General features: G+C 41.6%; 2 protein-coding genes across 32 annotated transcripts in view; one reads left to right on the forward strand and one right to left on the reverse strand.

Moving 5' to 3' along the window:
- The window catches only part of ptpn13 (protein tyrosine phosphatase non-receptor type 13), a 46,420-nt gene extending 33,027 nt beyond the window's left edge, over positions 1-13,393 (reverse strand). The window contains exons 1-6 of the mRNA XM_070988431.1: positions 13,068-13,393; positions 6,451-6,570; positions 3,538-3,704; positions 1,859-1,924; positions 484-669; positions 45-132 (exon numbers count right to left, since the gene is read on the reverse strand). Of these exons, the coding sequence (XP_070844532.1) occupies positions 45-132; positions 484-669; positions 1,859-1,924; positions 3,538-3,704; positions 6,451-6,565 (622 nt within the window). The 5' untranslated portion in view covers positions 6,566-6,570; positions 13,068-13,393. The remainder of the gene's footprint in view (positions 1-44; positions 133-483; positions 670-1,858; positions 1,925-3,537; positions 3,705-6,450; positions 6,571-13,067) is intronic.
- A 5,807-nt stretch (positions 13,394-19,200) lies between these two features.
- mapk10 (mitogen-activated protein kinase 10) overlaps positions 19,201-22,757 on the forward strand; it is a 37,443-nt gene continuing 33,886 nt past the window's right edge. For 9 of the 31 annotated variants that reach the window (XM_070988463.1, XM_070988461.1, XM_070988460.1 and 6 more), the window contains exon 1: positions 19,210-19,508. Coding sequence is in view for 15 of the 31 variants with exons in the window: in XM_070988454.1 (XP_070844555.1) it covers positions 19,506-19,508 (3 nt within the window). In the remaining 16 variants the exon portion in view is untranslated. Of the gene's footprint in view, positions 19,509-19,543; positions 20,437-22,757 lie in introns of those variants that run through there. The other 22 variants (XM_070988450.1, XM_070988470.1, XM_070988453.1 and 19 more) reach the window with 13 other exon arrangements.

Consider the following 22,757-nt stretch of genomic DNA (forward strand, 5'->3'; position numbering starts at 1 on the left):
TTACTGTGTGTTTAATGTGCACGTTTCAGTGTAGCTCATCTTACCTGAGGGCAAACCTTTGCCCCTGAGCCTCTCCCGAATCTCCTTACTCCGCTCTGGAAGAGACTCTCGATCGGTCAGCAGACCGTCCAGCTGAGAAAGAGACAGAGTGGAAATATGAATGAAAGAGAAACAGAGCAGGGGGTGAGAAAAGCAGGACAGAACAAGGAGGGGAAACAAAACAAAACAAAACAGAAATTAGAGGGTTATTCCTTCTGAGAGTCATCCATCGTGACCTCATGTTCTGTCAGCATGAGCCCCATTATCTGTTGCGTAATTCAACAAACCCACTGTGCTTTGATGGAGCAGATAATAGTCTGAGGATAAAGCCTGAAGTACATGCTTTCTGCCAAGTTGTCAAAATTAAAACAGAAAAATAGACAGGATTGTTATGTTTGACCTACATAACATAACATAAAAACAACAACAAAAAAAACTGCATACCTGGGAAAGGCTGCCCAGTACTAACCGGACCAGTTTCCGGATATAAGTGAGGGGAGGGTCACAGCTGGAGTTTCGAATGTGTTTGCTGCAGATGTCCAGCACCGTGCGCAATGACATTCGACTCAATGCAACATCATCACACATGTTGAGAAGCAGGCTGTTTAGGTGTTCGCCCAACTTCATAGGCTGCACAGCAAACAGAACGAAGACAGTTAACACACAAACTGTGACAAGAACAGCACGTACTGTACTCTGAATCTGATATCTGTATTACCATGCTGACTTCCATTGTGCTCACACAAAGGGGCAGAGGTTTGCCAGCATGGCACAAAACCATCACCTACTTCAAACATCTACTACATGTTTAGTTTGAGAAGACAAAGTTAAGCTTCAAAGCGATGTGGAACACTTTGCTTTGCCCATCAAAAACAAAAACAGTATAAAACTTGTTATTTCGGTGTCAGTGCGCATTTCACAGAGTGTGTCTTTGATCCCACTGAGCTAAATGACACCAATTTCAATCAAGAGGTAATTATACCACCAAGATAGAACCCTCTTTTTTGCAGTTGACTAAATTACTGTCAGATTTCACTTTGTGAAATACTGCCATGCAACAGTGTACTAAATAAATAAATTAAATTAAAATGTAATGAGATCATGTGTACATGCCATTTTTGTGCATATTATGTTAAGAAAGCAGTAGGTGGCAAGGTGGGTGTATGGTTATTGTCAACACAAGTGTGTCCACTTCATGTCTTTTGATACTTTATTTTCATGCATCAGAAACCATGACGTATTGTACTTGGCCGTATGCTTGTCATAAACTTTGCAGCTGCCACAAGCATTACTACAGGAGGGAAACAACATGACGAGTGGACGGAGACCTTCAGGGATGTTACATGGATGGCAAACTTGAGTGTGACTCCTTGCGGCTCTAACCTGTGGGCGGTACTTTCTCACAAATATGAGTGCCGATTGTGTGTTACACCTGGCTGACTCTTGCTGAGATATGAATGCATTGTGAGCCAGACCATCTCCATGCATCTTGGCAGATATCATCCCAACACATTCCAGTGTGCGTTTAACAGCTTGCACCTATTCCTATCCAGATGAGATATTTTCAGATACAGTTCTCATTTTAGCTATAGTTTATTATATTAAACATAGTTTGTTTTGTTTTCTTTTTGGGTGTGGCTATTCCAGTTAAGAGCCCAGCGTGGTGTTTTGGAAACATAAAGGCAAAAATGATTTATTAAGTTTACTAAAAATAATAAGATTTTAGTCATCAACATAAGCCTTGACTACCAATTCTAAATATGGTCCCATATCATAACCTCTAGCCATTTGAAAGGAAATATCTTTGGCAATGACTCACCTGACTTTGGGGGATCTCGTAGTCTGCTCCCCAGAACAGGGTTATTCCCAGAGAGTACATGTGCATCTGTTAAAAAACAAAACGTCACTTAAGCTTCACAGGTAGCATTATACTTCACTCAATCTAAGCAGCTGATACAAACATTTGAACAAGAACACACAATACTATAAGATTAAAGCAATAGTGAGCACAGAGGAGGGGGATGAATATAAAGGTTTTGTTTCATTCAGATAAACTAGGCACTGAAGCTTATTGTAATAAGTCAAACTACCCTGTGTGAAAGAAAGAGAGACAGACTAAAGCTCAATAACTGCTAGGGTGTAATAAAAGTTGAATTCATTCTTATTTGGAAAAGAAAAAGACAGGGGCTTTTAGCCTAAATCCAAAAACCTTTTTCCATTTCCCTCTACTTATTACTCTGCACTCATTGCTTGGGAGAGAAATCACTTCCCCTGAATGTTGGGCTTGGTAGAGGAAAGAATAATTCAGGGATTGCCAAAGAATGCAACAGAGCCTTCAAGGTCTTTCAGGAACAGAGCTCGGGTACAAATTTAAAGACACACGCACGTTCAGAAGACGTGGAAATTTAAAAGCCATCCATTAAAAGCGACACCAACCCAAATGTTGAAAAAGTGAAAGGAAAATTGTGGCACTCGCAGCTGACGTATATTTACCCACAGTCGCTGATGATGAGAGAAACAGATTATATATTCTACACTGAAATAACTCAGCTGGGGAGGCGGGACCAGGGCTGGAACACTGACTCAGCACAAAACTGTGCTGAGGTCTGTGGGGCCGTGCCAGAGATGAGAATCCAGTCATGCAAGGTTTTAGCTTTTCTACCAGAGGGGCCGAGTCAAGTAGAGGGGGTGTGGTTCTGTGCACATGTAAAATAAGTTGTGCTTTGCAGGAGAGAATATGGTTGCTCACAACTTTGGTTCTGAATGTTGCAAATGCATAACAATCTCAGATCTGGACGCAATTAATACATTTGTGTTGTGTGTCTCGAGCGAGGATGTGCTCTTGTTAAACACCTGACTGCTCTGTCACAACAACAGAGGTTTCTACGCCCACTAGCTGTAGCCCCGTCTGCCCCACGTTCCCAGTGTGTTTGCACTGCACGTGGAGGCTGTCTTGGAGAAGGTTTATTTGATAAAAAATAGTGCAATGTTGTTTTACATCAAATTCGTTGATGTTGTGTGTATGCACAGGTCTAAGCAGCCTCCGCTTCTATCTCCACCCACCCCTCCGCTGCTCACCTGCAGCTTTGACCCTGATCATCAAACCCAAAACCTCATCAGCAGCTTAGCTATCAGACAAACTGCTTTGACCAACATCTGCCATACTTTCTTTTTGCTAACACCCCCAAGCCACATGTAATGTCTTGTCAACATTTGACACAAACCATCAAGTCGCTGTGATCACTTTCTTAGCCACCATCAGTCTGCCAAGTTACACGTTCTGGCCAATTGTTTCATATCATCCCACCACCTGACATGTGGTGGTAAAGTGCCAAGAAACAAAGAAATGCACCAGCAAAAGATGGAAGTGTTTTTGTAAATGTTTTATGAAGAAAGAAATGTATTTAGTAAAAGTTAAAGATGATAAAACACTGCTAGAGCATCAGAAGAGACAGACTAACGGATTTGTAACCATATTGGTTATGTAAAGCTTTATACCTTCTCTATATCCGAGACAGAAGACAAGGATGCCCCTTCCAGGACCTCTGGAGCTGTGAAGGGTCGCAAGTCCTGCTGGGTGACATACTCGTCCGTGAATGAGATGTTGCCAGAGGGCATGAGCAGGAGGGACCAGGGAGAGATGATGAAGCCCATGGCTGCAGGGTCTGGAGAGGGAAACAGACAATTCAACCAATGGAGATATGATCAGGAACAAAAAGAGGAAAACAAATACAGTAACATGTTTGGACTTTCCTTATTTAAATACCCAGGCACTGTCATACATGCACATGCACTGTTAAAATGAAGTACTGATTTTCAAGCTCCATACTAGCATCAGATTTTGTCAAAGCATTTACAGCCTGAATTCAGCAACTGTATACATATCCAACCACAGTGGAGGTTTCTTGCCAAGGCTTTGGCGTTTATGGAAACTCAAGATGATTGAAGTAAACAAAAACACATGTTGCTTTCTTAGTCTGCAAGAAAATAACTGTTGAGGCATAGAAGCAGAAAGGAATGGCTACACAGCGTAATTCTCTTTTCCTACGAAGCCACAGCCAGCGCTATGGTCAGAGGACGTTTTAAAAATATACAAAGGAATGTTTGAGCAGCGCTGCAAAATTCTTTTCTTTGACTGATACTCGGAGAGGAGCAGAGTGGAACAGAGGAACTGGATTTGAGGCACCGAATATCTGCTTTCAAAAGCTGGAATTTACTAAGTAAATATAAGTTTCCTGTTTAAAACTCGTGAGCATTTGGAGATCTAACTCAAACGAAGACTGAGTAACAAGGTGTATCCCACATAAAACTATTGCTTTGGATAAGCAGCCTGGGCAAATCAATTTCTTGACAAATAGCAAATGAATCAACAGTTTCACCAAACGACGGATATAAGCAGTAACTATACCGGAGAGAAGCTGACTATTCAACCAATCAGAAAGCAGAGATTTCAAAACATGACTGGGGCATGCACCATTTGATTCCTTACTGACTTCCAAAGGACAGCAAATTGTACAACTGTAAGCTCTTTATCCTTTAACAATGTACTCTGTCAGTCTGATAAGCTGCTATCTGAGCTAGGGGCAGGGAGTAATTCTGAGTTGTTATACTAAGAGGCCGTCCTCTAAACGTATGCTTACAAGCTGCACAGCGTATCACGCATTCAGTTCCATGGCAAACATGGCATCAAAGCGACAGGCAGCTGATGGCCTCGGCATAGGACCAAACACAGGAGCAGGTCGAGAGACAAAAAAAACACCACTCGATTTATTTTATCCGAAATATTTTATAGACAAAACCATGAGGAGGACTTCCTTTAACATATCAGAAATATTCACACGTTCACACATTGCTTGTTCAAACAAATCACTCTTATACAAACACTGTAACTCACCACTACTGTTTACACACAGGGAAAAAAACTGTGCTGGTGGTTTAGTGTTTGACAATGTGAGGTTATTCACAATGTCTGAAAAGTGTTTGAGTAGTCATGTCAAGGATTGCTAAGTCAGTTGCATGTTGGCCAACTCCCTAGATTAGGACACATGACATTCACTTTCACTGCACACCCCCCGACAAGAGACGATGTACAGCAAAAGTGTGGAATTATCATCTGTGTCAGCAAATCGAAATTATCTGATTTTAAGTCACACCTTAACGGACAAAAACTCCATTTCTCTATTACTTTTCACAGCTGACTGGGACATTTAACGAACGGTCAAACAAATTTAAATTTAAATGGCTGCCTTTATTAATCCTCTCTCATGGTAGACATACTTCTGCACATAGCTCAGTGACTCTATAATAGCTGGTTCCAACATCTGCTCTTCAAATTTTAGCTTCACTCAGCAGTCTAAAACTGTACACGAGAGGCCACAATTTGCTCAATATAGCTACACAACTACACGTTGAAGGAAAAACAAGGATGTGTTAACAGTCAGAATCACTGCAGCACAATACCATGCAGAGAATAAAGAGTATCCAGCCTTTCATTTGGTCCTTATTATGTTCAGAACTATATCTCAGAAACCTTGATGACTGAAAAACAAAAGCACAGTCCTCTTTCTATAAATGTGACCTCAGCATAAAAGGCATATTTTCAGGCCACACTGATGAGAGGGAATTCCTAAAGCATGCCAGGATTGTCTGCAATGGAAACAATCAACAAGACTGAAAGTTGAGGTCAAGCTGGTTTATGCAGAAATGCACACGACTAATCTCGGTTACTGCTTCATGGAAAATCACACGGCTGAGCATGAACAGTTTAGATGACACAACTATGGCAATTTGATCAGGTGCATCAGAGTTTCGTTTGAGACTAGGCACCACCCATACTTCTAATAACTCAGAAGGCACCGCGGTGCCTGCTGACTCACATCCTGTCCAATGTTCCAAACTTAAACCTCCCTTAATCACCTGAAGTTTACTTAAGTTACAAAAGCTCTCTGGAATTTGTCAGCCTTATCTCGCTCTGGCTTCGAGGACAATCACAGACACTTACAGACACAAGTGACTCACAAAAATAATGAAAACACAAGAAGCAAAACTGCACAGTCAATGACGAATATTCCTGAATGTTTAGCAATGCATTTTAGAGGCCGAGTGTGGCTATAATATAACTTTAAGGGACAGAAATTAGACAGTATAAATGTGTTCATCTTGTTTGTTTTTTTCTACACTGACGCGATGGAATGGTTTGGATAATAAATCCATTCTCGCAACACTTCAGACAGAGATGGTCAGTGATCCCATAAAAGTGGTGTGGACAGATTTAGAGAGCAGGCTGTTTAAAAATAGGACAGGGAGGACATTAGAAAGTATGCAAGACAAATAAACATGGACTGTGCTTTGCATGGATGTGCACTCATTTCTAGGAAATATCTTTGCGCACTTGATTCCACATGTTCATACCTTTGTGAAAGAGTTCCTGGAGGCTCTCAGCACTCTGGCTGAGCACTGCCCAGACCTCCTCCTCCTGGAGCGGACCTCCTCGAACCTCCAAGGCTTCTGCCAGAGACACGTGCATCTTTCCTGTGCGAGCAGAGAGGACAGCTGATTTGCACCAGAAAATAAACACACAGAAATGAGCTTGAACCATGATTTGGAGAACATGACACATGCTTTGCTTCCTGTTGCTGTACATGATCAGAGCCTCTGGCACAAGGTCAAATCAGGCCAGAAAGCACACAAGAGCATCTGCACATCACATCTCCTGTGCTTGTGAGAGCAAAACATACCTCTTTAATTCAATTTCCCAAGCAAGTCCCCAGTTTCGATTACTCTGTCAGTAAAATATATCTATAAGAATCCACATGTTACTTGTCCTGACAGTTTAAGATGAAAGCTAATGAGGCCATATTGCTATATCACAACAATAACCCTAAGCATTGAAACATTTAACACTGGCTCTGATCAACATTTCTGCTCTCTCATGCCCTTGGGAAAACTCCCACATCTTCTAAATGTGAGCCGTCTTATCATCCTCTGCAACTGAGGAGGTAGCACAAGCACATGATGTGCGCAAGCACAGAAACACACACACACACACACACACACATACACCCACACCCTGCTTTACTTGAGTTACATTCAACAAAGTAGCAGCTTATTACTTGGAGCCTCTACAAGCTTCTAAGAGTTAAGATAGCAACTTCCAACTAAAGAAGACACTAATCTTGAAAGGCTAAACGCCATTTTTTGGTGTGCTCTTAAAGCTGCTTGTTGCTCTACACTTAAGTAATGACACACACTTGTGTTTACTGTTTCATGTCATAAAAATATAACATGGCCATGCTCAAACTGGGTAGTTTATATTATCTTCTGGATGGCAATGATATGGCAAATTCAGATTTTGGTGTAGAATATATGTAAATATACAAACCAATAGTACACATCATGTATGAGTTACCACAGACTGCACATATGCCACAACACACTATGCCCAAGGGAGAAATGTTGAATTCACTCATGTGACCCACAGGCTGGCTGTCTTAAAGGATTTGATTTGATTTCATGTGAAGGCACAAAGATAAGGCATCAGTTTTTCTTTTTTCTTAGCTGCAACTGTCTGAAAACTAAACTGTAGTCCAAATTTTGTGGAGATTTGTGGGCTTAAAATGCGATAAACCAGCTGAACGTTAGGCATACAGGGCCCTGATTGAGAGCAATTTCACACATGCTAATTTCATCTCTCCTCCATCACTGTGTCTCTCTAAAGCTCCTGCGCTGCAGTGACATTGGGGTCTAATCATCCCTTTCCAACATGATGCAAATGTGAACAAAACAGTATGTTCTAGTAGTGACAGACTACTTCTGAGCAGCAACTATCAGTGCATGTGCAACACATTCTGTACACACACAGTACACACAAGACTTGTAGGTGATACTGTAGAAGAGCGTGTGTGGAGAAGTGGTTATTGCAAAAGAGTTTTCGACTCATAAATTTCAAACTCATGGTTTCAGAGTGCTGCCATACCTTTGTTTTTGATTAGTTTTAATATCAACCAAAAACAGGTGAATCCTGACAAACTAGTCATATTTTCACATTAGCAGAGTATGAAGACCATTGCTAAACAAGCCAAGCAGATGGACATATTTGTGACATGCTCATAATGTAAAATAAATAATAATACTAAGAATATGGGGGAAATACAGTATGTAACTATATTGACCTGGTGTATAGGTCAGTGATGCATTTTTTCCAGTTTTTCCAGAATACACAAAGAAATTCTGAACATGCTCAAATATGCAAATGCATGGGGTAAGGGACTCACATAGGACAAAATGTGACAGACAAGGATGAGGATACAGAGACATGTGTTGCAGTCAGGAGTAATCGTGTCAAAATAGTGGGGGTAATTGAAGCAAACAGAACCACACAAATGACAGAAAACAGACAGAGCAGAGTGCATCTCAGCAGTATTATCACTTCCCTAGAGAAGAAGGTTAACATACTTCCACCAAGTCACATCGAGAGACCTGTGCTCTCTGAAAAGGACAATTTAAACAAAAACCGATAGTCCTTAGAGCGATTTATAGTCATCTGTCTAATGTATAATCTGCCTGAAGACAAAAAAAAAGTTTGTCACTTACTGTTGTGATTTCACTGTCCAATCAAACTTAATTTGCAAACAAATCTAAAATCAATGAAACCACCTTTGAAATTGTGCAAGTCGCCTCTGAAATGGTATTTTCTTCTTACTATAGGATTCATATGATAACACTGCATATAATAATGTAGGAAATCTACTGTCAGTGGTAGCCTTTTAATTTGTCCTCAACATTTTCTCTTGGCCAATGATCTGGACATCAGAGACTCCAAACATGATGAGCCACAAAATATGAAAACGACAGGTAGTCATGAAAGAATATAACCAGAAACTCTCTCTCTAGAAACAAAATCCAGAAATATTATTTTCCCATGATTCCTTGACTGAAAACAAATCCATATTTTCTGTGTTGACAGATCTTCTGTTTTGAACTTTTACAGGCTATTTTTCGCTTTTTGCCACAAATGTGTGCAAACCCACATTAAACACAGCGCAGAGTATATTTGGACTGGCTAGATCACAGCTTTCACACTGGATTTTATAAATCAAAAACACAAAAACAGAGCAGATGAAAACATACAAACAGGAAATGAGGCATAAATCCTAAGCAAGATCACCCAAAAATCACTCATGTCTGGTGGGTACCAAAGTACATGACAGCACATTTTATTATTGTTCTTTTTCAATAGAACCACTGTCCCTAAAAAGCCTTACATAATCTTTAAAAAAATAAATGCAAGCAGACATCCTGCAGACATCATGTCTGTTCCAGTGAGATAGGCAGGTGTACATATTTGGCTAAGAGACACAAAAGAGCTTAACAGCAAAGATGCCCAAACCTAATGTGTCAGATCACATTTGGCTGGGTCCTGTAATGCTGCTGTACTGCAGTTTTGCTAACGGCGATGCAGGCGTGGGTTTGACTCGTGGGTTTGGCCCACACCTGCAGCCTCAACTGACTATGTTTTCGATTATCGTTTTCATTTATTCACAGAAGAGGGGGAGCCTAAAAAAAATCCCGTAATTTGCAAAAACTGACAATCATGGTCATGCATCCATTGGAAGGGTGAGTGGAGGTGAGAAAGTAAGCAGAGTTTGAGTTTATTTTTCGAACTGCCTTCAGGAAATAAAAGGAAATAAAATACAGTCTGTATTAAATCATAGTTGATTTATTTCAGTTCAGAACAAAGTGGTTGACCGACCGACTGACAGATGAACACTACCATCCACAGAGCCATACTGCGAGCATGGCAAGGCTAACTGAAGTAATACACGATGGCATGAGTTGCCATGATGAGCCAAATTTGAGCATATCACTTATCCATAAACTCTAAGCATAAACTGGGTCAGCAGCCCTATTAGTGTTAGGCTTTATTTCTGAAAGTAACATGTGAAACAATGCCCTTTCTATGAATCCCAGTTTGTAGAAGAGAGTTAATGAGTAAGCATGTCACAGGCCTAAATGTTTATGCAGGAATGCAGGTTAACCATTCTAGTCAATGGGAGGCGTGAAGTCTGAGGCGAAGTGGGTTACTACCCATCTTGCTCATTACCCATGAGAATAGGGAGAGCGGGTGCTGTGAAGACTGATTGTTTTGCGGCCCTTGTTATTTCAACAGAGACCTACAGTGGAATGTTTTTTATCCGCGCTGAGGCTTCTGCGCAGGCCAGCTTCTCTCACATTGGACTATGGTCCTGCTCATTATTGAGGGGGGCTTAGGAGGCAGCGGCCCAAAACAGCAAGAGCAGACAGCCTTCAGCACTTCAGCAGCTCATTCTCTCTTTCTTTTTCAAACAGTGGGGATGTTTGTCCGCAGGTATTCCCACACTATAGCTAGAAAGAAAAACCTAAACAAGGCTTAGTCTGCTGCTGCTAAGTGTTAGAAAGTCTTGGCCACAGTCACAAGGATTTAAAGAAAATAATCCTGGAAACGTGATAGTGCTCTTTACTCGGCACTTAGGTGAAGCTTTTCCTTTTCTCCCACCTTCCTGTCAGGGACACAGCTACAACCCATGACAAGGATTTGAAAACAAACCCATGAAAAATTGGATGTCAGTTGAGGCACTCCTACTAAAAAGGGACAAATAAATTTACTGTGTGCTGGCCTCCTTCAGTTCTCATCCCTCTACATTTACCAGGAACAAAGAGATCTGAAAAGCATGTACGTCTTTCTCAAACTTTTCTTTCATCCTAAATCATGTGAAAACAGGAGAGGCTACACTTTCGAAGCAACCACCCATAAAAACACCAGATTCCACTTGAATTATTTCCAAAAGCATAACTCGTAACATAAGATATGAGAAGGAATTTGTTCATATCCTCCAAACATCAGAACTGTGGTCTCAGCTGGCAAAAGCATTTGGAACAGAAGCCGGTGAGAAGAGGTACTCTGCGCCAAAATTGAGGTGAAAATCTTCCTGAAGTCATTCATGCCAGGAAAATTCAACAACAAACTCTGAGTGAACCTCTATTCCCAGAATCATACTGTATTATGCAGCCTGCAAGCATACGATTCAAATTCAAAACACATACAGTGTCTAGGAAGACCTGGATCAGAATGTCTTTTGAACCAACATGACTGATGATGCAATGACTGATGTTTTCAAAATGTGTACAGCAAACCAAAACCAGACCGCGTGCTCTTAAACTGCTAAAACGAAGATGTATAGTTAACCTGTTCCTTTAATGCTTGTGAATATGAAGTACTCGATGTATTCTTCCTTACTGCAAAACTGTGACAGGAGTAGAGTTAGTGGTTACAGTCACAGCTGTGTCTTATGAAAGTTTCTTGCGAAGAAAACAGTAGCGGGAATGGAGCAGAAGCAGTGACTCACTCACCTAAATAAAAGGGAAAACCCAATGGTTGGCTTTCATTAATCACAACCCACATAAAATTTAGTCAATTTGCCAACATGCCTTCCCAGATTATCTCACTACGACTTTAGCACAGGGTTTCTAATGGACACAACACTGGCCATTTTAACACTGAGCGCGGCACCTTCCAGTAATGAACTGGCTGCTCTAACCAACAAGCCACACTGGATGTTGGTGTTTTGTTTTTCAGCTCAGCCAGGGTCAGGACCAGCCAGAGAGAGAGGGAGACTATTCCATGATTATCAGCCCAGCTCTGGACCTCACTTCTCATTTTGGTCTCAACCTCATCCGCTCCATTTCTGTTAATCACAGGGTTTCCATGAGTACCGTGACATGCAGAGCATGGTTTTGCAAAACCTCACTCCAATCCCCCCCTCCCAACACACACACAAACCCAACCCACTGACTATTTTCCCATTTTTCCTATGATGATGCTCACACCATTTCCACCATAACCCCTTTGGATGGGAATGCTCATCTCCCCATCTTCCTCTTCAGTCTTGAATGACATATTCAAAACACTCACGACCTTTGACTTTGAGTTAACTTTACTACTTTTCTATGGTAATGAAGGGGGAAGGGTACAGACTGCCTCCTCACAACACCCATAAAACCGTCACTCTGCACTGACAGGAAAGAAAAAAAGAATTTCATGTTGACCATTTTCTCCAAATGACAAACAGTGCTGGTGGGTGAGACAGTTAGCTAGCTAACACACCATTTATTTTTATAGTGCTGTCTCCTCCCTCCCAGACTTAAAATACAGTTACTGCTGTGGTCAAAGATGCCAAGTGACAGAAATCAGTAGAACAGTATTGTCATTCTAATATAATATACGGCAATACTTTGGAGACATAAGATAGTAAATGTTTAAGACTGTTTACTAGCATACAAGCAGCTAGCTAACAACAGTGTCAATGTTTTTTAGATAAAAGGAGCATCGACGTTCGAGCCTCGCGCTACTGTTTTGACGTGGACAGTCGCTGCCAACCGTTAGAATAAAGTTAGCAAACAACACAATTAAGTTTTAGTACATCAAGTGCTTAGAAAGAAACTCACCGGACGAGAAGAGCTACACTACTCGAGAGGGAACTGTTCCAGTTCCAAGAGGCTACGAGTGCGCACACAAACGGGACCAGAGGCCACCCCCATGCCTCTGCACTGACAGGAAAAAAATATTTCATGTTCACCACTTTCCCAAAATAGCAAAAAGTACTGGTGAGTGAACTTGAAAACAGTTAGTCTGCTAAACACCATTTTATTCTTTTTTTTATAGTGTTGTCTCCTCCCTCCCAAACTTAAGTTTCTGCTGTGGTCAAAGATGCCCCATGTCAGACAACAGTAGAGCAGTATTGTCATTTCAATAGAACATACAGCAATACTCTAATACAAGCAATATAAGAGATACTAAATATTTAACAGGCTGTTTACTAGCATAAAGTAGCTAGCTTATAGCCGTGTCAACGTTTTTTGACAACAGAAGCATCGGCGTTCGAGGCTCGCGCTGTTTTAGGAGAGCCACTGCCAACCGCTAACCTAAAGTTAGCAAACAACACAATTAAGTTCTCGTACATCACGTTTAAAGTGCTTGGGAAGAAACTCACCAGGCGAGATGAGCTACACAACTTGAGAGGCAAATGTTCGTACTCCGACGAGGCTATGAGTGCGCACACAAGCGGGACCAGAGGCCATCCCATCCACAAAGCAACATCTTGGATAGTGGTCGACTGTGCGGCGAGGCAGGCAGGCAGGCAGGCAGGCAGGCAGGCAACAGGTTTAACTTTCCAGAAGGCGTTCAAGGTGTAAAAATCCACTACACTGCGGATATTGCTTTCCAAACTGCCGCAGTTTTAAAAAAGTAAACCAAATATCTTCGGAGATTGTTCAGAAGTCGTGTTTGATGGCCACTGCACAGCATTGAGCTCGCCTCCAGCGTAGCCAAGTCACTAGAACTAGTAGGGAAGGGAATAACCCCTCCTTTAGAGCGTGGGCTGACTGGGAGTAACCAGACACCTCAACACGGCTGCCCATTGGCTCTCTGTGCTGGGGGGACTGTCATTTAACCGTTTCCATAGTAACACACACAATCGGGAGTAAAATGTACGGAGAGCCTGGACCCTGGAGGAGGAAGCAGGTTTGTTAAATATTTAACATATAGCTCTCCAACGTTTTCATAGGCAACAGAACTCCAGAAATATACCTCACATTTACAGATACCTGTTTCAGTAAATCTTCTCAAGTACAAAAAAGTAAACTGAGATACATGGCGCAAATTAGACCTACTTTGTCACTCTGAAGATGAGCTATTTTACTCTGAAATTGTACACAAGCAAGTCTGCACGCGGTTGCGTGATTTAATATCCCAAAAGCTAAAAATCACAACTTATATTTAGAATGGATAAGTCTGTATGCCATGTTATGTGTCCTTCTACCTGGGTTCATGTGAAGGCGCTGACATTTTACAAACTCAATAAAAGTTTATCCCATGTTTCAGTAGTTCCCACAACTTCAAAGTTGTTTGAGAGTAATCTAAGGAGTCAGGAAACAATTCACTGCTGAGTACTTCCTTCCTATGGCGCATTTCAAAGCGGCCCCATTTACGCTCTGTCGTGTGACATCTAGTGGCCATTGGTTGTTACTGCACGCTGCCTTATGTAAATGATGGCTGTGGTGAAAGGGTTATCCCTGCTTGGCTGTGCCTGTCAGTGCTGAAAGGCACGATTAGTATCACCAACCATGGGCTGGAGAAATACCACTAGATTGGTTAATTAATTGGTTATTTTTTCTCTTTAGATGGAGACAGCTGATATTCTTTGTCTTGCACATTTCAGAAGCCATTGCACATAATGTCAGCCACATACTGTTGTGTACACCTCTGACGTCTTTTGGCTCTGATATTACCGTTTGTTTCTGTGCATGTGTGTGGAAATGCTTTTGTATAAAAGTACAACATTCAGGATGTAATACTGTAGTTTTTGGGTTATCTTCCTGAATGCAATCAAACAGCCAGTTCTTGTTTTTTCTCGGCACTATTCAGGCCAGTCTCTGAGCACTGGTCATACTTTTATACCAGTGTTCATCCTAAATCAGTACTCTTGACTTTAACCACAGGCTGCGGTTATTTTTCCACCTTAAATGGATAAATCATTTGGTATGTTCTCAAGAAGGACACCAAAAATAAAAAGCACTATCTTCAGAGTCAGATTAATAAGAAAAATCAGTGTGCCAGTGCTGTAGAAAATACAGGGGTTAAGTCCGCTAATTAGCCATAAAACCTCTAACATAAGTCCATGCTGTTCTATAATGGCTAACAACCAGATAATAGGAAGGTTTTAATTATATCACTGCATGTTTCCTTTTGGTAATATTAGGAGTTTAGACTTCATCAAAGCTAATTACTCAATTAGATTGTTGCTTTGACATTACAAAGTGAAATCTAGCTACAAAGCCGATGTGATGGCCTGGAACAATCTTTTTTTTTTTTTTTTTTCAATATCGTCTGATATTCATTAACCCCAGTCCACATACACGCAACTAGCCTTAAGTAATGGACCAAAACTCTGATGAGGCATTTAGTTCTCGTGTCTGTTGTTGAACAAATATTATTAGAGGCAGGAAATAGCTTCATGGATGGCTTTAAGTAAGACTTATTTGAGATTGTGCAGTGCAGATAGTGACTGGCACTCGCCTGCACTGTTTCTACAAGGTGAGTGGTTCAAATGTGAAAAATGTTCTTGCCTCAATAAAGAGACTGGAACAGAATGATGAGACTTTTATTTGTAAACCTCCTCCTCATTTCCAGGTCATGACATTTCAGAAGAAAGGAGGAGAGCAAAAAGAAGTTGTGTAAGTTGAGGGTAGATGCAGGTCTTTTCCAGCGGTGGAAAAGGTTTTCAGATCTTAATCTACAGCGATGCATGCATTCTATAAGATAATCATGTGTCACTCTGCTGTGAGAACCACGTATCTCTAAAAAGTCACCTGGAGTTCAGAAAAACAGCCCTGTTTTCAGCTTTGTGACGATGCATTTTCCAGCTATTCCAACAGGGTTTTAAGTAGTTTATTTAGCTTAAGGAGAATTTTCTCAACCCATAACAGAAATTTTAATTCTCCAGAAAAAAAATCAAAACCACCAAATCTGGAGATACATGGTTTTCACTGGGCAGGAAGGGCCTGAAAAAGTAACGAGTAAGCTAAGCTGTTAGACAAATGCAGTGGAGTGAGAAGTAAAATATCTGCCTGTGAGATGTAGCGGAATGAAGGTATAAAGTTGCAAGAATTACTTAAGTACTGTACTCGAGTACTTCAAATCTGTACTTGAGTAAATGCACTTAGTTACACTCCACCACTAGTCTTTTCTTTGGTATGTGAGCTGTCCTGACGTTCATCAGTTTGATAAACTGCTGCCTGAGTGTTTTGTCAGTGCTGTGTCTCCCTCTACTCAAAGCTTTTTATCTCCGCACACTACCTGAGGCAGAGTGGCCCCATCAGAGGAGTGGCAGGGTAAGGGGGTCCGGGTAAGTAATGTCTCATAAAGTGTGAGCAAGGCCTTCTGAGTTTGGGATTTCGTCCTCCTTCTATTTCTGTCAGTGCTCTCCTTAATACATCCTCATCAGTGCTGGTCTGAGCCCCGAGGGCGATTTGCACTGAAGCTTTGAAAGAGTGGCTGGCTATGCCTGTTCTGACAGTCATGCAAATGTGGGGCACCTGGTAGACTGAAGGCATGTGGTTTGCTGACTGGTGAGTTAAGCGTTTGGGTCCAGCTGGAGAGGATTAAAAACTTTCCTGGAGCTCTTTTTCACCGCCTTTGAAATTCCTCGGCCTACGTAGAGTTAAAACAAAAACTTGCCACATCTGGTAATAAAGTGGCAGAGAGCCGTCAGAAATGAATGCAGGCTTATAATAATAATAATAATAATAATAATAATAACAACAACAATAATAATAATAATAATTATGATGATGATAACAATACACTGTATTCAATGGTGCCTTTAATGGCACTCAAGGTCACCTTAACTCATAAAAGAGCAGTAATAAAAAAAATCATAAAATGAAAAACAATGCACCAGAAATAAAACAGCACAGTTAGTAATAAAAAGCAACAAAGCACGAGTAATGGAGCATCAGTACAGTTAACAGTAAGACATCAATAAGCAACACAGCTCAGTAAATGACAGCTTACAGGAAGGTTAATGTTTGTGGTGCTGGTGGTCGTGTAGGCTTGTGCCCTACCTGAAGCACCCAGATCAGTCTAAGCTAAGCTTATAAAAGCTGATTTGGATGTGTCTCATTCGAGCGGATGTCCTCCTACTCAGATGATGAGTGTTGCTGAATTTAACGCAGAGGCATGTTCGGTGAGCTGACTTTACTGGCCGCTGTTTTTACTGTTTTTCAAGTGGCTTACCTCACTGCAGAATGAGTCTAGAATGGACCGGAGCAAGGCGGCAGCCTCTGGCTCTGATTCACTGTAAGGCTGCCCTGTGGAGAAGCTGAGTGTTAACATTGATCAACTCAGTCTCTGTGGTTTTGGCAAGACATAGCTGTGTAATGCTAAGAGACCGGCTTCTTCAGCTCACTCCCCATATGATCTTTGGCTCTGTGTGACTGAGCTGATCTTTGTGCTGGTGCTAGCCTGAGGAACACGGGCTCATGCTTTTAACCCGCATGGCACAGAATGGCACACTCCCAGCACAGGTTTATGGGCTGAGGAAATGAGTTTGAGAGAACCCCTGACAGGCAGTCGGATGCTTTTTGAACACCCTTTTATGCTTAGTCAGTGCTTATGTCTGGGTACATTACTGCAGATTTTGAGCCAATCTGGGAGTACATCACATCCCTAACAGCCTTGATTTCTGTTTCTTACCATAGCAAACCCTGTTAGGAGTTTGTAGCTATTACAGGAAGTGGGAAGCTATACAAATACAACTGGATGGAAGGATGGAGTATTGACCTTTTCACATACTGTATTCAGTTCTTATTATCACAAGACAAGATTGGCCAAAACATGCTGTTACAGCAAAAAATACTTAAATGGAGCGAGATAAGCAGATCTCATGTTGGATTTTTGGTGCATCAGGATCCAAATTTAAAATGAGGAAGACAGTCAGGACATGAATCTGGAAGAACTTTTGACCTTTCAAGCAAGATCATGCATGTCTGTCGCTGAGGTGCAAAGCATTTCTAACACCGAAATGGTAAATGTTCGACAACTAGTCACTTAAGCAAATCTGAAACAATAACAATGCTACAGACTGCAGCTGCCTGAGGACATGAAGCAAGCTTGAAATCCATAGAAGAATTATTTCAATTACCTCCCACCACTATCGAGGTCCACAGTGTCATAAGTTGTAATGAAAGTGCGTTTGGGACGTGTCTCATTGTCAGCAGCCAGACAACCTTATTGTCTGCCTTTAGAAAGTTAATTAAATCTCCCTTGGTCTGCAGTCTGTTTAATCAATGCATTGTTATTGTGTGGAGTGTGGTGAAACGCTGGAAAGCTCGTTTACTGCTCCTCATACACCGATGCTCACAGAAATGTTATTCAAGTTTGTCAGGCTGCAACTGTCCTCCCGGTGCCGGTGTCCACACGCGTTCCTCAGAAGTCGGTGGAGACCAAAACAAAGCAATCAGTTAATGTTGCTTTAAAATTGGCATTTCAGAATTGGATTGTGCGTTCTGTATATGGACTACCAGGTGGACGCCGAAGCATGTCGCGCTGTACAGATGTGACCCGAGGCTTTAAGGGCCATTGGCATGTGCGTGCTGCTGTTAATCCAAACACATTTACAGATGGGATGAACGATGCCAAAGGGATTTGATTGCCTGTCCTCTGAACATTTAAGGCGTTTGTTTCCAAAAATCTAAATAAATAAATAAATAAATAAAAAATGAAGAGGACTCATAACAATACGCCAGGTTGTAATGGAAAATATAACAAGTGCATTTTTTTTTTTTTTTTTACAAATCAATACAATAAAACAGAAGGTTCAGAGTGATTAAAATACATGTGATGATATAGATAAGGCTTTTATTTCAAATTGTGGGCCTTATACGGCCAAATAACAGTTCTATGAATAGCAATGAAACATTACATCTTACCTCTCCCCCCTTTTATCAAAGATTACAGCGTGGAGACAAAGCCACAGCATGTAGGGCTGTTTGAGTGAGATTAAAGAATCGTTTTAAATTAAATACAACTAAATAATTAATGTAAAAAAAACAAAAAAAACAAAAAAACAACTTGTGGAAACATGCAGAAATGATTTGAGCATTTTCACATCATTTCTTCCCGCAGGCACTCACCTCACTTGTATTGACCTGATATAAAAAACCATTAAAACCACAGACAGACCAGTTACTTCTTGTTGTCAGTAAATGTTTTGTTGTGCTCTCTGGTGGCTGAATTAGTTGGTGGGTGAGAGCTCTGAGATGTGGGCAGCTCAGCGAGGCAAACCTAAGCAGTAACACCTCTCTTGGCTCTCCTGGTTCTCATGATCGCACTGGCGGGACGGGGCGGGGGGGGGGATCAGAGAGATGCTCCCACACGCCCCTCCCGTCCAGAGAGGCAGAATCCATGTGATCCCTCCCTCTCTCTCTCTCTCTCTCTCTCTCTCTCTCTCTCTCTCTCTCTCTCTCTCTCTCTCTCTCTCTCTCTCTCTCCACATTTGACGTCAGACGGGCTCCTGTTCCGTTGCTAGGCAACATATTTCCCTACACCCCCTTCCTCTCCCCTCCCTCTCTCTCGGCTCTGGTAGGTCCACAATGGTACAGCCAGCATCTTGCAGCACAATGGTTGCAAGGTAGTGAGCTGGGGGGAGAGTGATTCAGCATCAGCAAGCCTCGGTTCCGTCCACCTCTGCTTTTTTTTCCCTTTCATCATCGCCTGTTTTTTTTGGGGGGGTCTTTTTTTCCCCCCCGCCTCGTCGTCATCTTTATGAACGTTTAAATGAAGCCCTCAGCTATGGTCACCGCGATGTTTCCCGTCGGGATGTTTTGAAAAGGACTGTCACCGGACTGGGATCGTCATCAGCTGGCACGGAATGGTAAGGCCCGGGTGGGTTAGTTTAATGTGGATGCTTGGACCCCAGCTGCCTGGAGGGTGGAGGGATGAATATTGATTGGAGGGGAAGGTTAATGAAGTCCACTAGCGATGCCTCGGCGGGGAGCGGACAGCCATCAGAAAAAAAGATAGAAAAAGATCCCCATCTTGGTACATTGACCGATGCTGAACAAGCAGCACAGTGCGGGGGTTTCATTATGGCGTTAGTCTTGACCTGACAAAACGCTGTGCGTCCGCTCTCCATCTCCATCCACACAAACATCCCGCTGGAGGCTGAAACATCACAGCTTATCCATTAGTTTGTGGCAAAATGGACACGAGAAATAACATCACATAATAGGCTGCTATCCAGGCTACTTATCTCCATCACTGCATATTGTGACTTTAAAATCTGCCCTGTTTAATCAGGCGTTTATTTCTGTCCACCTATCCCGACTAATCTCTCACTCTTGACTGTTGTGCAGCACGTAATGCATTTTTGATTAGAAGTGCAGGAGTGGTGCAAATGGACGACGGGTGACTGATGCTCTTCAAAACACAAGGCGTACATGGGCTACGTACTGTACAGGCCTGCATGCAGAGTTTGTCCATCCTCCCCCTCAGAAGTCAGCTGCGCACCTTGTGCATTATGCAGACCATCGCTACTTCGCCAGGGACGTGGGACCAGCCTCCTCGCCACCAGAAGTGCTTGGAAAGCAGACAGCCAGTGTAGTTAAGCTGATTTACAGGCGAACAGGTATTTTTTTTCTCCATGGTGGTGGTTTTGGTGCTGGAGCTTTAAGTGTTTGTGGAGGCTTTGTCATCACTCGAAGCAATCATAATGCAGAGGAGATGGGATGCTGTTCACCCTAATGTGGGCTGCGTTCTGTGCAGGACACACTGGATTAGAAGAGGTGAAGTTACAGAGGAAGGTAATTTATCTAAATCTGCCTTGTTTTGGACGTGCTTCTGCATGGATTGTTAGAAAGACGTTTTATATGAATGGAAACCCACACTGCCTGCATACAGAGGTGCTCTGAGTGCATCACATGCAGCTTTCAGGCATTTGTGAACACAGACAACCGAGTTTGTTGTGTTTATGTTTTCAAAATTCACATTCCTCCACATCCTTGTTTGCCGCGTGCCCACGGCCATAGACTAATTACCGGTGTTGTGCAGGGGAGCCGGGGAAGGTTTAGAGGTGTCACAACAAACTCTCCATGTTCAAGACAGAGAGGAGAGAGGTTTTAGCGCTGTGACCTTGGGTGCTGAATTATTCAGGAGCAGGCTTCCATGCTCGTGAAAGTGCTGCAGGGAACACGCTTAACAATTAAACAAAGCTTTTTATGGGTGTTTCTGCAGGGGCTGAAGTGGAGTGTCATCTCTCTTTTAATAGATAAATAGGTTGCCTCTCCTCATCCTCTTCTTCATCATCAGCTTGTGGCAAATCATGTGTCTTGAACGGCTCTTCAGTATGTCTGCTGAATAGCTAAAGTAGCTTCATCTGTATTATTTGAGGTAGTAGCCACTGCAGGTCTGCACGAAATGATATTCACTGATATTGATTTTTGGGAAGGCAGCTTGTTTATCCAATGGGAAATCATCAATGGAAATAGCCAACAGCAGGCTAATGTTATCTTGCAGCACATGATGCTTGCATTTTAATTCCACTTTGTTTTGCAGACTTGGGAGCATCAGTATACTAATCCTGTGTTATGTAACAGAACCAAGCTATGTATTAAGATGAGATAATGGTCGGATTGCAGGCAAGATTAATCAGCCAAGTGAGGAACTAATGATTGTTTTCATTATCAATTAATCTGCTGTTGTTTTTATTTGATTATTTGTTTGGCCTGCAACATGTCACGAAATGCCTTGTTTTGTCCAAACAACAGTCCAAAACCCAAATATATTGAGTTTACAGGGAAGTAAAACAGAGAAGTGTTGAGTGTTTTTGATTTAAAGGTGATCTTAACAATCGTTTCTGCTCATAAAGGAACAGAAATGTTGATTTAGTGAGAAATTGATTTGAATTACATGTGCTGGAAATCAATACATTTGTTAAATGCAGTCAAAAGGAATATTTTCCAATGTTTTTATGAATTCTAGCGCTGCCTGGAAGACGACACAGCCGGCATCTTTATAACACTTATTTAAATGTAAGACCACCAATGTGTTCAGAAACAATGCAATGAGGCATCTCTCAATCAAAACAATAAGAAAAGATGTCGTTTGGTGGCGTGGTGAAGTAGCGTGGAATTATGGGAGTTGTTGTTTTCATAGTGAAACGACCACGATTCTATCTAGTCCAAACATACACCATTATTTTAAAAGCTCACAGCTGATGTTGTTGTTAAAATAACAGGCATTGGTTTGAAGTTTCATGTCTGTCAGGACACAATAGATATAATAAAGCACTGGTTAAACCTTCTGTTTTCATTGTAACTGATAATAATTGTTCAATGCAGTATTATTGTGCCACTGCAGCCCTAATAGGAAACATGCGGGATAGTGCAAGTACACAACTCATGAAAATAGATAACATAAGTCTGATTGTTTTTAACATTTTAATGAGGAAATGTTGCATAATATACATTTGAATACCAAACCAGCTCAGCGTAGATGGTGTGAAGATTAAAGGAGGCTGAAGGACTTTTTCCAAAACAGTTCTCGCTGACCATCAATTACTTAAATGTCCTCATCAGTCTTTTGGCAGTCATTCTGTGGTGGGTCTTATTGTTATATGGAAGGTCAAAGTCGTCATTAGAAGAGGATGGATTACTGAGGAGCGCTGGTGTAGTCTGTCATCACCCAGTGACCCTGGCTGAGTGTTGTTCCTGGCTGGTCTTAATAAGCCACCCCTCAACGTAGCTCAAATATGACCTCAGATTTGTTCAATTCAACAGTTGTGTCACGGAACAGCACTAAACAGGGAGGGCCAATAGGAGCTAGATGAATAATTAGGTTAAGAAAGAGGTTATATGAGAGAAATCGTCACCCTGTCATGATCTTTGTGAAGATGTGCTGCCACCAGAGTAATATCATCTTAAGTATGATTAGCTGGTGTGTTTGCATTAGCAGGAATGAGTTCATTGTGTTTTCAAGCAAATGGGCTTTATTTATTTCCCTACTTTATGTTGATCAAAATGTGCTTTTATGAACAGCTGATATTACATTGCACATAATTATTTGAACTGTTTTATTACATTGTCTGATCATATTTAGATGTGAGCTGAAAGCTGTATGAGGAAAA

The sequence above is a fragment of the Chaetodon trifascialis genome, chromosome 20, assembly GCF_039877785.1.
Source record: "Chaetodon trifascialis isolate fChaTrf1 chromosome 20, fChaTrf1.hap1, whole genome shotgun sequence".
Classification (NCBI taxonomy): domain Eukaryota; kingdom Metazoa; phylum Chordata; class Actinopteri; order Chaetodontiformes; family Chaetodontidae; genus Chaetodon; species Chaetodon trifascialis.